Source organism: Didymosphaeria variabile (genome assembly GCF_027946475.1).
Source record: "Didymosphaeria variabile strain IMI 356815 chromosome Unknown scaffold_1, whole genome shotgun sequence".
Classification (NCBI taxonomy): Eukaryota; Fungi; Ascomycota; class Dothideomycetes; order Pleosporales; family Didymosphaeriaceae; genus Didymosphaeria; species Didymosphaeria variabile.
The window spans coordinates 868,916-880,089 of NW_026611620.1; the positions used below are offsets into that span (position 1 = coordinate 868,916).

An 11,174-nucleotide genomic window follows, 5' to 3' on the forward strand; every position below is an offset into this window, starting at 1 on the left:
AAGCCAAGCTCTACAGTACAGGTGAGCTGATTCTATTGTGACACAGGTAGTCTGCTGAGTCGAACCTCCGGCGCAATCGACCTCCAGCTCCCATCGCCACAACAGGGTGAAATGTCTATTCCAGAGTACACTCAAGTTCTTGTTATTGGTGGTGGCCCAGCCGGCTCGCACGCAGCCTCAGCTTTGGTCCGAGAGCGGAGCGACATTGTTCTTATTGAAGGCGACGATTTTCCTAGGTGGGTGTAGCCAGTTGCTACCAGGCCAAGTTGCGGCAGGTCTCACTCGTTCGTAGATACCATGTGGGAGAAAGCATGCTCCCCTCTTTGCGCCATTTCTTCAGATCTGTGGACATAGACGAGGCTTTCGTCGCTCATGGCTTCTATAGGAGGATAGGCGCAGCTTTGGTGTTGAATAGTAAGGACCCAGCTTACACCGACTTTCTTGGCCCGGGTGGCCCAGACGGCTATTCTTGGAACATCATTCGCTCTGAGGCCGACACTTTGATCTTTAGGCATGCAGGCAAGAGCGACGCTGCACTATTGACGGTTGTGCTCTCAACATAGTGCAAGGCTCTCTCGGTCCAATAAGCTCGACATAAACTCTTGATACAGCTCACCCTGAGGTGACCGGTGCCGAACTCTTTCTATGTAAAGACCTCTAGGCCCATACAGGCGAGCTTGACTGCTCACATAATGTGAGTAAACAGATCCAACGACCAAGCGGTTCACATATAAAAGGGAAACGGAGCCTGGCAACGGACAAGCATAGGGCTTGATCTATACACCTTTCACACCAGAGGTACGGGCCTACACTAGCCAAATCGCTCCGTGCATAGCGGACCCCAAAGAAGCTTGATACAAAAGTATTAGTTTAGATCGTTTGAGATTCCACGCGCTGTTGTACCCCTCATTATGAACATGGTGCACTAAACTAGCGAAGATGCCAATTGATGTTCCTGAACAAGTGGACCCGATCGGACTTCACTTTGGAGCTCCAATTGGTCTGGCCAAGTCGGCAGTTCGGATAGCTTACGTCTTCGAGGGATGCCGTAGCTTCAGACAGACGCATGTCCAGCTGAAAGTTGTAAACACGGCACGTCCTTTTACCAAGCCTGCTCTCGTTGGGACTCTTTCCTACACCCTCCTCCCCTTATGCATGATCCGACGTTAATAGTACCGCACTGATACCGTTTCATCACCATCGCAGCTGTAGTACCTCTTACAATCATTGAAGAAAGAGCTGGGTGTAAATTGGACATAGAAGGACGGGAGAGCAGCAGCGCAATACCACCAAACCCTTCCTCAAACATAGGAACTCGTCCAACGACATAGCCACCATGCCATCTAAAGGCGTCCTCTGCTTCTCCTACCTTGCCGTCCCCGGCACCTCCATCGAATTCAGCGTCCCCAAAAACTCCACCACAAACTCCTCTCTCCATAACTATGAAACCACCCACCTTGAAGTCGAATCCTCCAATCTCCCACACTTCAAGTTCACAGGCCGTTTCCAATTCACTGTGAAACGCGACGGCCAGGACCTGAACACCCAATGGGTCGACATCAACAGCGCGACGGGCAAGCTCGGCGACGGTACGCTCATGACCATGGACCAGACAACTTCCGTATTTGTAGAGGACTTGGTCATTTGTTACGGGTTCTACGACGCGGGTCCGGGAGTGGCCGGGCTGCCTAAACAGCATCTATGCTACGTTACTGTGACGAGGAACTTGGAGAACTGGATGAGAGATGTGCTTTCCCAAGGGCAGGACATCTCTACAAAGAAGTTCAATCGCGTGGTTCTGCCTGCTGCGCACGATATCGGGATGAATAACATGGCGACGCCTATGGCTTTGCTTGAGCATGCGGGGACAGGCGTCATAAAAGAAGTCCTGGGCCGCAACCTCCCGCATGTCCTCGACATTCTGAATAAAGTCGGTGACGGGGCGGTGAAACGTATCGCACCTGACATCATCCGCGCGCTGGCCATCACGCAAAAAGACAGCCTCGAAAGCATCCTCAAGATTGGGGCGCGGTACTTTGAGTTCAGGCCTGCGAAATGTCATCGACAATTGCAGAAGGTGAGTCCCCTGGAGGACACGTGGTATTTCCAGCACGGGGCGATCCCAGGCATGAAGTATACCGACTTGCTGCAAACGATCGTCAAATTTCTAGATGAGCACAAGGAGGAAATAGTAGTGGTGCAGAACAGGTGGGATGGCGTACCTGGTGATTGCCCGCGACCGAGCGGCGACGACCTGAGTAACGTTCTAAAAGATGCGCTGCAAGGCAAGGACTTGCAAGTCGGGACTCAAGATGATATGATGGGGAAGAGCATTCGCGACCTGCGCAACGAGAAAAAGCGCATCATCATTTTGCAGAACGTCAATCAGGTTTCTAACTATGATGACAATGCCAATGCTACGTTGAACGGAGACTCCATGGTTAGTAAACTCAATGACATGTCGAAGAACCCACCGAAAGGACACCCGATTACGCTTCTGCAGTGTCAGGCTACAGCAACAAATATTCGAGATGTCATCATTGCGTCGGTGCTCGATGCAGATGTTAGTACGAGCCCAATATTGGCGACGAAGCCGGTGTGCGATGCGAAGATTTTGCCGTTGTTAAAGGGGGAGTGTGGGAAGTGTTTGACGAGGGAGGAGAGTGTTGTGGTGTTGCTGAACGACTTCTTTGATGGAGCGACGGCCGATGTGGCGATTGAGCTGTGCAAGGAGAGGCTGAGATAGCCTATCAAGACTTTTGTGTCAGCATATACAACGATTTTGTGATACACCAAGGTAACTCTCGCACATGAGAAAATGCAAATTTTGGTGCTGGTCATATTGGTACACATCAAGCGTTCAAACCGAACACTTTGCCGGTCGAATTTTCCCTTTTTGAAGAACACGATCGCGTCGATTCAGGTCTATTGCTTTGCGCTGAGAACTTCCTTCACTACCTCGATGACCTTGGGGAAGACCGCTTTAGGTGCGGCTACGACACCCTTGTTCTCCTTCAGTGTCCTGCCGATGCCAAAGTCCAACGGCTTGCCATGTGCATCAGTGACTTCGCCTCCGGCCTCTTGTACGATGACAACACCAGCGGCGTGGTCCCAGATTTTCTCCTCGTACGACTTGCTGACCGGTAGTCGGAGGTATAAGTCACCTGCTCCTCTCGCAATGGAAGCGTACTTGGCTTGCGAGTCCATCCGAACGCTGGCCTTGGTGATGCCGAGCTTGGATGCGATGCTTGCCTGGTCGCCGTGGCTCGAATGACCGGCCTCTACACTTTCACAGAAAGTGGCTTCGCTGATATCGGTGATAGGCTTCATCGAAATCTTCTTCGCCTCTTGTAGTCCCGCCTTACCTAGTGGCCGGCTCGATGCTCCCCCGCCCTTCACAGCGCTGAACAGAACGCCCTTGCCCTCTCCAGAATCTGCGTCGGTACCTATCGAAGAATCGAGGGCTGCTTTGTCGTCAACGGGGAGATTGGGGCATCCAAGCACACCAACGGTTGGTACACCGTCTACCATAAGAGCAAGGCACACAGCGTATTGTCCACCACGCAAGAAACCCTTCGTCCCGTCGATAGGATCTAGCGCCCAGATCCTGCCCTTCCTCCCTCCAGCGCTCCTGCCGCTATCCAAGGCCTCTAGCATTGCATCCTTGCTCTTGATTGGTCCCCCAATTTTGTCCTCTGCCGCACTGTCTTCCAGCTTGGCTGCCGTGACCAGGTCCCAAACTAGGTCGCGCAGAGAGTCGTTCGCGCGGAGATCGTCTGCGTCCTCCTCACCAACAACCTCGTCTTCGGGAAACACGTGTTTTATCGATGCGATGATAAGGGCTTGGGCGCCGAAATCGCCAATTGTGACGGGAGAAGCATCCGACTTGGTGAGGGTGCCCTTCGAGTGGGACGAGAAGACGGATTTGGTAAGAAGTGCGGCGCGCTGAACGGCTAGAAGAGCTGTTTCGAGCTCCTTTTCGTATGCCATGGTCGCAATGGATTTGTTGAAAGTATGGATGGAGCTTGAAGTCTTTGGTAGAGCAACTGCGGGGGAGGGGTACAAATGCTGCTTCAATTGAGCTAGTCGAAGGCCACTGCGGGAAAGCAAAGAAGAAAATGGTATGAGTGAGACCGCCAGAATGACTAGGGCGAAGAAAAAGTACTTGTATGGCGCAAAGCGTGGTAGCATGTACGCAATGGGATGGCGTAGTGGGGGTGGTTAGAGCTGTGAAAGTGCCTACTACGTAAGGCGACCTTGGCAAAGCGGCGTGTCTCGGAGGTTTGGACGCGCTTTCCACGACAACGGCACGAGCCATTGCGCTGAGATATATGCATTTGCGCTCTTGCCTGCAGTCTGCTTTGATCTTGCTACTGGAGCTGGACTAATACACTTCGACCCGTTCCTGCCCCTACGAGAGCCCTGTGATTTGCCCTTCACCCCTAGCCTTCGAGAGTAAACAAAGGTTTGTAGCCTTCTACCTTGTGCAGTGAGCCACGCGCACCGCGCAACCTCAACAGCAACATGGCTTCCCCAACGCAGCCGACGAAAGAGCCTGCGCTTGCGACAACGAAACGCAAATTCGATACGCTGCTAGATAGGCTGCAAAATGCGAGCGCTTCGACCACCTCCCTTGCAAATACCCTCCACGAATCGAACGGCTCCACGACTTCTCTCAACCAGCCCTTCACACCCGAACCCGCCTCGAAGCGATACCGGCTCTCGGATATTGGCATGAATACCTCACGGCAGGTATCTGGCAGTGAGCGGATACAGCAGCTGAAATCACAACTCTTGACGCCGCGCAAAGATGGCGTCGAGAAAGCCGGCAGTCCCAGCCCAGGTGGAGTCCGTGTAGTAGGACAGTCTACCACGCCTCGAAAACCCGCAAACTATCAACCATACAGCCAGGAGCAATTTCTCGCACGACTAAAAACTTTCGCCGATGTGAAGAAGTGGACCAACAAGCCGGATGCGCTTGGGGAGGTCGAGTGGGCGAAGCGCGGCTGGTCATGCGACTCTTGGAATACTGTGGCTTGCAAAGGAGGCTGTGAGAAAAGGCTTGTCGTGAGGTTGCGGCCCAAGAGGAAGGACCAGGATGGCAAGGAGCTTGACATGAGCGAGGATCTCACAATCGAGGTCGATCCTGCATTGATAGAGAAGTACCAGGAGTTCATCATAGATGCACATCACGAGGACTGTTTGTGGAAGAAGCGTGGCTGTCAAGGTATGCTCAAGATACATATATTTTCGAGCCAAAACTAATCCTTCCAGACGACATCTATCACATACCAATACCGAGCCGCGCACAAAGCACAGCCGATCTCCTCACTCGCTATCGATCGTTCGGGACCATCGTCAACGACCTGCCCATATTGGAGAACCTCATATATCCAGACCCTCGAATAGAGGACATCCTCAAACGTGTACCTGCCTCCTTCTACAACCCTCCTGGGTCAGATATATCCGAGAGTCCACCTACGACCCCTACAGATATAGTCTCATTCTTGTTTGCTATCTTTGGCTGGAAGGGCGTATCCGAAACGAAGATCTCAATGGCAGTATGCGGCCACTGCCACCAACGCGTCGGCTTGTGGCTCGTGAAGGATGATCGTCTCAAAGAGATGAGCAAGAAGCTCGACGTGCCCATCGAAACACTGCGCCTCAACTTGGTCGAATCACATCGGGAGCACTGCCCTTGGAAGAACCCTGAAACCCAGCACAACCCTACCGATGGCCCAATAGCGAATATGGCTGGTTGGCAGACTCAAGAGTTCATGTTGCTAGGTACGAGGAGGGAGAAGAGGAAGGATCAGGAGCCCACGCATGCCAGGAACATCGAGAGCGTGGATTTAGGAAGCGAATTCACGTATCCGCGAGGCAGCACTGATAGCGATATTCGCGACCCGACAAAGGAGGATAAGGATGAGGACCTCAATTCCAAGTGGAAGAAGCTCAAAGCGAAACTCAAGAGGACGGCCTCGAAGAAAAGCCTGAAGAGCACAAAGAGTGTCAAAAGCACGAAGAGCGCGAGGAGTGTTGCGGAGAAGGAGTAGGACGCACACACCGCTTCAACGCGAATTCAGCAATCCGCCGAATTGAATATTTCCTAAACGTTTGCGGCAAGGTGCACTGGAGTGCAATTAGCAACATGACAGGAGGTGTAATACATAGTCTAAGAATTGATACCCAAGTTCGTTCTATCAAGTACCAACACCACGTAGTCCACACCGACCCCTTCCTTCCCAATCCCCACGCCTCACTCATACAAACTCCGGATCTTCGTCCTATTCTCGGGTAACTTACACCTCAACACCGCCCCTGGATACGTCCTCCCATCCACCCCATCATTCCAATCCGGCTGATACGGCAGCTGATTAATGTTCATATAAATATACCCATCCGCCCCCACGCTCGCCCCATCCGGCCAGATAATCCTCGGATCCCGCACAAACCCGTGCGTCTGCCCGTCTCGCGGGTCGTAGTAGTAAATCGCGTTGTGCTCGGGCATGAGCTGGTAGATCAGGCCGTTGGAGTCGCCTTCGAAGCCGTTTGCGTCGCCGCCGCGCTGGCCGTGGGAACTTACGTTTGCGTGGGCGTTGAGTTCGGCGAGGGGGTCGGTGTCTCTTGTGCGGAGGTTGCGCGTGGGGATGGAGTAGAGCGTGCGTTGGGAGAGCGGGGAGTAGTACATTGTTTCGCCATCTGGGGTCAGTTGGATGCCGTCGAGGCCTTCCTGCTGCCAGGTGATGGGCATGCCGGATTGGCGGAGGTAGAAGGGGTGTCCTTGGTAGGAGGGGACGTCGTTTTCGCCGCGCAGGACGGACGCGTCTTGCGTGAGGCGGCGCCAGGAGTCGCCGGTGCCGAGGTCGACCATGATGAAGCCGGGGCGCCCTTCGTTGGAGGAGTCCACGAGGTAGGCTACGCCTGCGCCGGAGGTATCGGTCAAGTTGGGGTTGAAGTCGAAGCGCAGGTCGTTTAGGTAACTATCTGGATAGTGCACGCTCGCTGGGAATGTGTACGTCTGGTAGATGGAGTTGTTTGCCAGGGAAATGGCGACGAGTTTTGGGCCGCCTGGCTGAGCGTAGGGCATTGATGGGTCGCCTTGCGCATTGTGCACTGTGGGCCGGCCGGTGTCGATTGCCCAGAGGGTTTCTGGGCGCGAGGAAGTGTTGGACGTGATGTAGACTGCTTGGACGCTGATGAAGGCTGAGGCGTTGCCGGAGCCGAAAGGGATCCCGTTCCAGGAGGTATTTAGTTGGTCTGGAGGCAGGTTGAGTTCAGCGGAGGGGTAGGGGGTTTCGGCTGTTTCGTTGACTACGACGCCGAGAGTGTAGTCGTAGGATCCGCGGGTATAGGTCGTGAAGATGCGGCCGTCTGAGGCGACGGCAATTCCAATTGGCCATTGGTCGTAGTCTTGATGCTCGTTAGTTCACAGCGTGTCTGAAATCAACTGAGTTGCGTACAGTAGTGCACTTCTTCGATGGGTGGTCCGTATGTTCCATTGTCCACTCTTAACTTTGTGCCAGTGCTGTTTTGGAAAGTTACTTGACTGGTCACCAACGATGCAGTCAGCAACGAGATCAGAATCCTGGCTGCCATTTTGTAGCGAGTCCAAGCGATGAGTCCTTGGGTATCATGGTAATTTATTCACAAAGCCCTTTCATATAAAACTGCGCTTGTTGACGTTCGTCATAGCAATTCCCAGGGTCCGGGGGAGTGTCCCGGAGATAATTACCATCCTGCATCACTGTGTACGCGTACATGGTCGTACGAATCGGAACCAATGATGGTGGCCATGGTGATGTGACCTGCTAAGAGCATCGCTAGCGCCGTCCGAAAACGATCGACAACTGACGTCTTTGACCTAATGGATTAGGTTGGCTCTGAGGGGAACGTCGGAATTCAACGTTCAACGGCGTGAGTCTCTCGCACCAAGCGAAAGGTGGACTCTAAGTTCGGTAGGTAACAAGGCACGCGCTTCTCTGTGGGTGGACTATTTATCTTTTTTACGGGATAACTTAAATTAAAGTATTTGTCCGAATTTGTGACGTGATGGTGTATGGCCAACGTTCATGTAGACGCAAGAATTTGTGCAAAAACACTTGAAAGGTCACAGTTGTGTAGGATGATGGGCACAGCGTTTGAAAATAGATCATCCAATTACTCTCAACCTATATACTCCGTCTTTTGTGCCAATGCAATGTCATCACGCGCAGATATATCATCTCGCAACAAACTCATGATGCAGTCCGCTATCCAACCACATCTGCAACCGACAGGCTACTGATGGCTTCCGCCCGCTTCGCCCTCGATCGCTCGGTAATACAAGACCATGACAGGCCTCAATGCCTCAATGAAAATATACAACCCGAATGATAAATCGTCCAAACAACTAGATGTCAAAGAAATCCATGGTTATCGGGAAAAGGAAAATCGTCAAGCATCGACGCCGTCGATGCGCGGATCGACCGAGGCAGGTTCAAGAAACGGGAAACATTTTGGGCTCAAGATGCAATCTGCAGAATCGAAATGTAAGTAAAAACCTTGTGTGATACGCGGAACGCGGCATCGACAAAGGATTTAGTGCTTGGGGCAGCAGCATACGTGAGGACCGGCCTTGAGGACTTCGTTGGTGGCTTCGTCCTCGTATTTCGTGAAGTTCTCCATGAAGAGCTTGCCGAGCTTCTCGACTTCGCCCTTGAAGTCGGCGGTGCCGTTCCATGACTTGGCAGGGTTGAGGAGCTCATCAGGGACGTTGGGGCAGGTCTTGGGTACGGAGAGGCCGAAGGTGTCGTAGGTCTCGTATTCAACCTTTGCGAGCTCGCCCGAGTGGATGGCGTCCAGGATGGCACGCGTGTACTTGAGAGGGCAACGCTGGAATATTCGTTAATAAAAGGAATGGTTCAGTAGATAGATTATATCTTACCTTTCCACCAGTGGTGGCTCCGGCGCCGACCCAGCCGGTGTTGAGCAACCAAGCGTTCGCGCTGTGCTCCTCAATCTTCTCCGCAAGCATCTTAGCATAGCGCATGGGGTGCAGAGCCAAGAAGGGCTGAGCGAAGCAAGAGGAGAAGGTAGCCTGGGGTTCCGTTACGCCCTGCTCAGTACCCGCCATCTTGGAGGTGTAGCCAGAGATGAAGTGGTACATGGTCTGCTCCTTGCTGAGCTTGGAGATCGGCGGCAGTACACCGCGAGCGTCGCAGGTAAGTAGGATAATGTTCTTGGGGTGCTGGCTGGAGATGCAGGGAATCTTGGTGTTCTCGATGTACTCGATGGGGTATGCGCAGCGGGTGTTCTCAGTCAAAGTATCATCATCGTAGTCGACAACACGTGTTGTAGGGTCGAAGACAACGTTCTCCAAGATAGCACCGAAGCGGATGGCACCGAAAATATCGGGCTCCTTCTCAGCAGAGAGACCAATGGTCTTAGCATAGCAGCCGCCCTCAATGTTGAAGACACCCTTGTCACTCCAGCAGTGCTCGTCATCACCGATGAGAGCGCGCTTGGGGTCGGCAGAGAGTGTGGTCTTTCCGGTACCAGACAAACCGAAGAAGACAGTGACGTCTCCGTCCTGGCCTTCGTTCGCTGACGAGTGCAGGGTGAGGACGTTGTGCTTGACGGGCATCTCGAAGTAGAGCACGGTAAAGATTCCCTTCTTCATTTCCCCTATAGAAAGCAAGATATCAGTATCATTCTTAGTGAAGTAGTAGAGTTTATCTCACCTGCATACTCAGTACCGAGAATGACCATCTCCTTCTCGGCAAAGTTGATGGCAACGGAAGTCGACGAAGTCATGCCTGCGGTGTATCTGTTCGCAGGGAATGCGCCAGCATTGTAGATGACGTAGTCGGGGTGGAAGTGCTCAAGCTCCTCCTTGGAGGGACGGATCAACATGTTGCGCATGAAAAGAGCATGGTAGGCGCGGGCGCAGACGACGCGCACGCGTATCCGGTAGCGCTCGTCCCATCCTGCAAAACCATCGACGACGTAGATGCGATTCCTGGTGTTGAGGTAGTCGATGGCACGTTCGCGGTTGATGCGCCAGACCTGGATGTCGATTAGCGAAGGCCACACGTGAGGGATTTCCCCAAGGGCGGAGTGTGCATGAGCGGCGATGCGGGGCAGCGGCGCTTGCAGGAGGCTTGCAGGGATGCTCGGCAACGCTCGACTACAGTCGGCTAGGGCACCGTCTGGATTACGTCTGGCAATTTTCACGAGCAGCCGCAGCAGAACGGCCGGCGAGGAACGGAACGGCAAAGGGATCATCTTACATCAGTCGTCATGGGCTTGTTCACAGGGCCCCACCAGACGTCTTTTTTCGACGACTCCTCTTCTACGATTCGCTTGTCCGAAGGAGAACGTCCAGTCTTGGCTCCCGAGTACGCAGAGAGCGCACCGGTCGATGTGATGGCAGAACCTGATTCGTATACGAGAGCATCTTCGTAGAGAGCTGCTACTGAAGGGTTGGCAACCTGAAGAATTGTTAGTAAATGGAAGGCGTGAGTCGGAAGCAGCATCCGAACGTACAATGGCAACGCGGTCGTAGTCGATGTGTGCTCGGTCATGGAGCTCTTCTTCAATCTCAGTGTGCTCTTTGGAAGGCCTAGTTAGACATGTTAGTTCACAGGGACGGCGATGATAACGGCGCAATTGGCCAGGCAGTGACGGTAGGGACTCACTGGACACCGGCCGGGTGCAGGCCCGTCTTGTTGACGCTTTGGGAGACCATGGTGCGAGTGACTTGAGTGGAGATGGATGAGGAGTGGTAGTTGGAACGCTGCTGCTTGGACACCTGCTGACGGACAAAGTCTTGGGCCAAAGGGGCGGGGCTTGCTGTGCGGATGAGGGGTTTGTGGTGGTCTTTATATTCCATCGTGACGACGTAGCCCAAGTTCCAATGTCTGAGGCCGGGGACTAGGCTGGTAGGCGGATGGATGTGATTGGACTGGAGGAGGGTATAGTACGATTTAGCTGAAATGTGGGTGCCGAGAAGAGTATCTGGCGGGAAGTTACGGGATCTCGGAAAAGTCAGGAGCGACTGGGAGCACGCCCGGCAAGTCATGCCCAGCGCGTTTATGATGGTGCGTTGGAGACATGAAAGAAGCACCATGGCCGTGGCGATCAGCGTTGCGGACGCGGGTCACAACGATGTCATTTGTCATTGTTGATGCGAC

General features: G+C 53.4%; 5 protein-coding genes across 5 annotated transcripts; 2 read left to right on the top strand and 3 right to left on the bottom strand.

The window, feature by feature from the left end:
- Positions 1-1,336: 1,336 nt before the first annotated feature.
- On the top strand, positions 1,337-2,746 carry N0V89_000259 (uncharacterized protein; the record flags this gene model as incomplete). The annotated part of the gene is made up of 1 exon (XM_056209083.1): positions 1,337-2,746. One exon carries the CDS (start codon positions 1,337-1,339, stop codon positions 2,744-2,746), a length of 1,410 nt encoding a protein of 469 aa, XP_056075905.1.
- A 179-nt stretch (positions 2,747-2,925) lies between these two features.
- Positions 2,926-4,191, bottom strand: MET22 (3'(2'),5'-bisphosphate nucleotidase; the record flags this gene model as incomplete). The annotated part of the gene is made up of 1 exon (XM_056209084.1): positions 2,926-4,191. The coding sequence occupies one exon, from the start codon at positions 4,189-4,191 to the stop codon at positions 2,926-2,928; it is 1,266 nt and encodes a 421-aa protein (XP_056075906.1).
- A 333-nt stretch (positions 4,192-4,524) lies between these two features.
- N0V89_000261 (uncharacterized protein) lies at positions 4,525-6,056 on the top strand (the record flags this gene model as incomplete). Its single annotated transcript, XM_056209085.1, has 2 exons — positions 4,525-5,227; positions 5,275-6,056. 2 exons carry the CDS (start codon positions 4,525-4,527, stop codon positions 6,054-6,056), a joined length of 1,485 nt encoding a protein of 494 aa, XP_056075907.1.
- A 203-nt stretch (positions 6,057-6,259) lies between these two features.
- Positions 6,260-7,599, bottom strand: N0V89_000262 (uncharacterized protein; the record flags this gene model as incomplete). Its single annotated transcript, XM_056209086.1, has 2 exons — positions 6,260-7,374; positions 7,464-7,599. 2 exons carry the CDS (start codon positions 7,597-7,599, stop codon positions 6,260-6,262), a joined length of 1,251 nt encoding a protein of 416 aa, XP_056075908.1.
- Positions 7,600-8,580: 981 nt separating this feature from the next.
- PCK1 (Protein kinase C-like 1) lies at positions 8,581-10,873 on the bottom strand (the record flags this gene model as incomplete). The annotated part of the gene is made up of 6 exons (XM_056209087.1): positions 8,581-8,874; positions 8,927-9,666; positions 9,723-10,047; positions 10,272-10,472; positions 10,528-10,603; positions 10,680-10,873. 6 exons carry the CDS (start codon positions 10,871-10,873, stop codon positions 8,581-8,583), a joined length of 1,830 nt encoding a protein of 609 aa, XP_056075909.1.
- Positions 10,874-11,174: the final 301 nt, after the last annotated feature.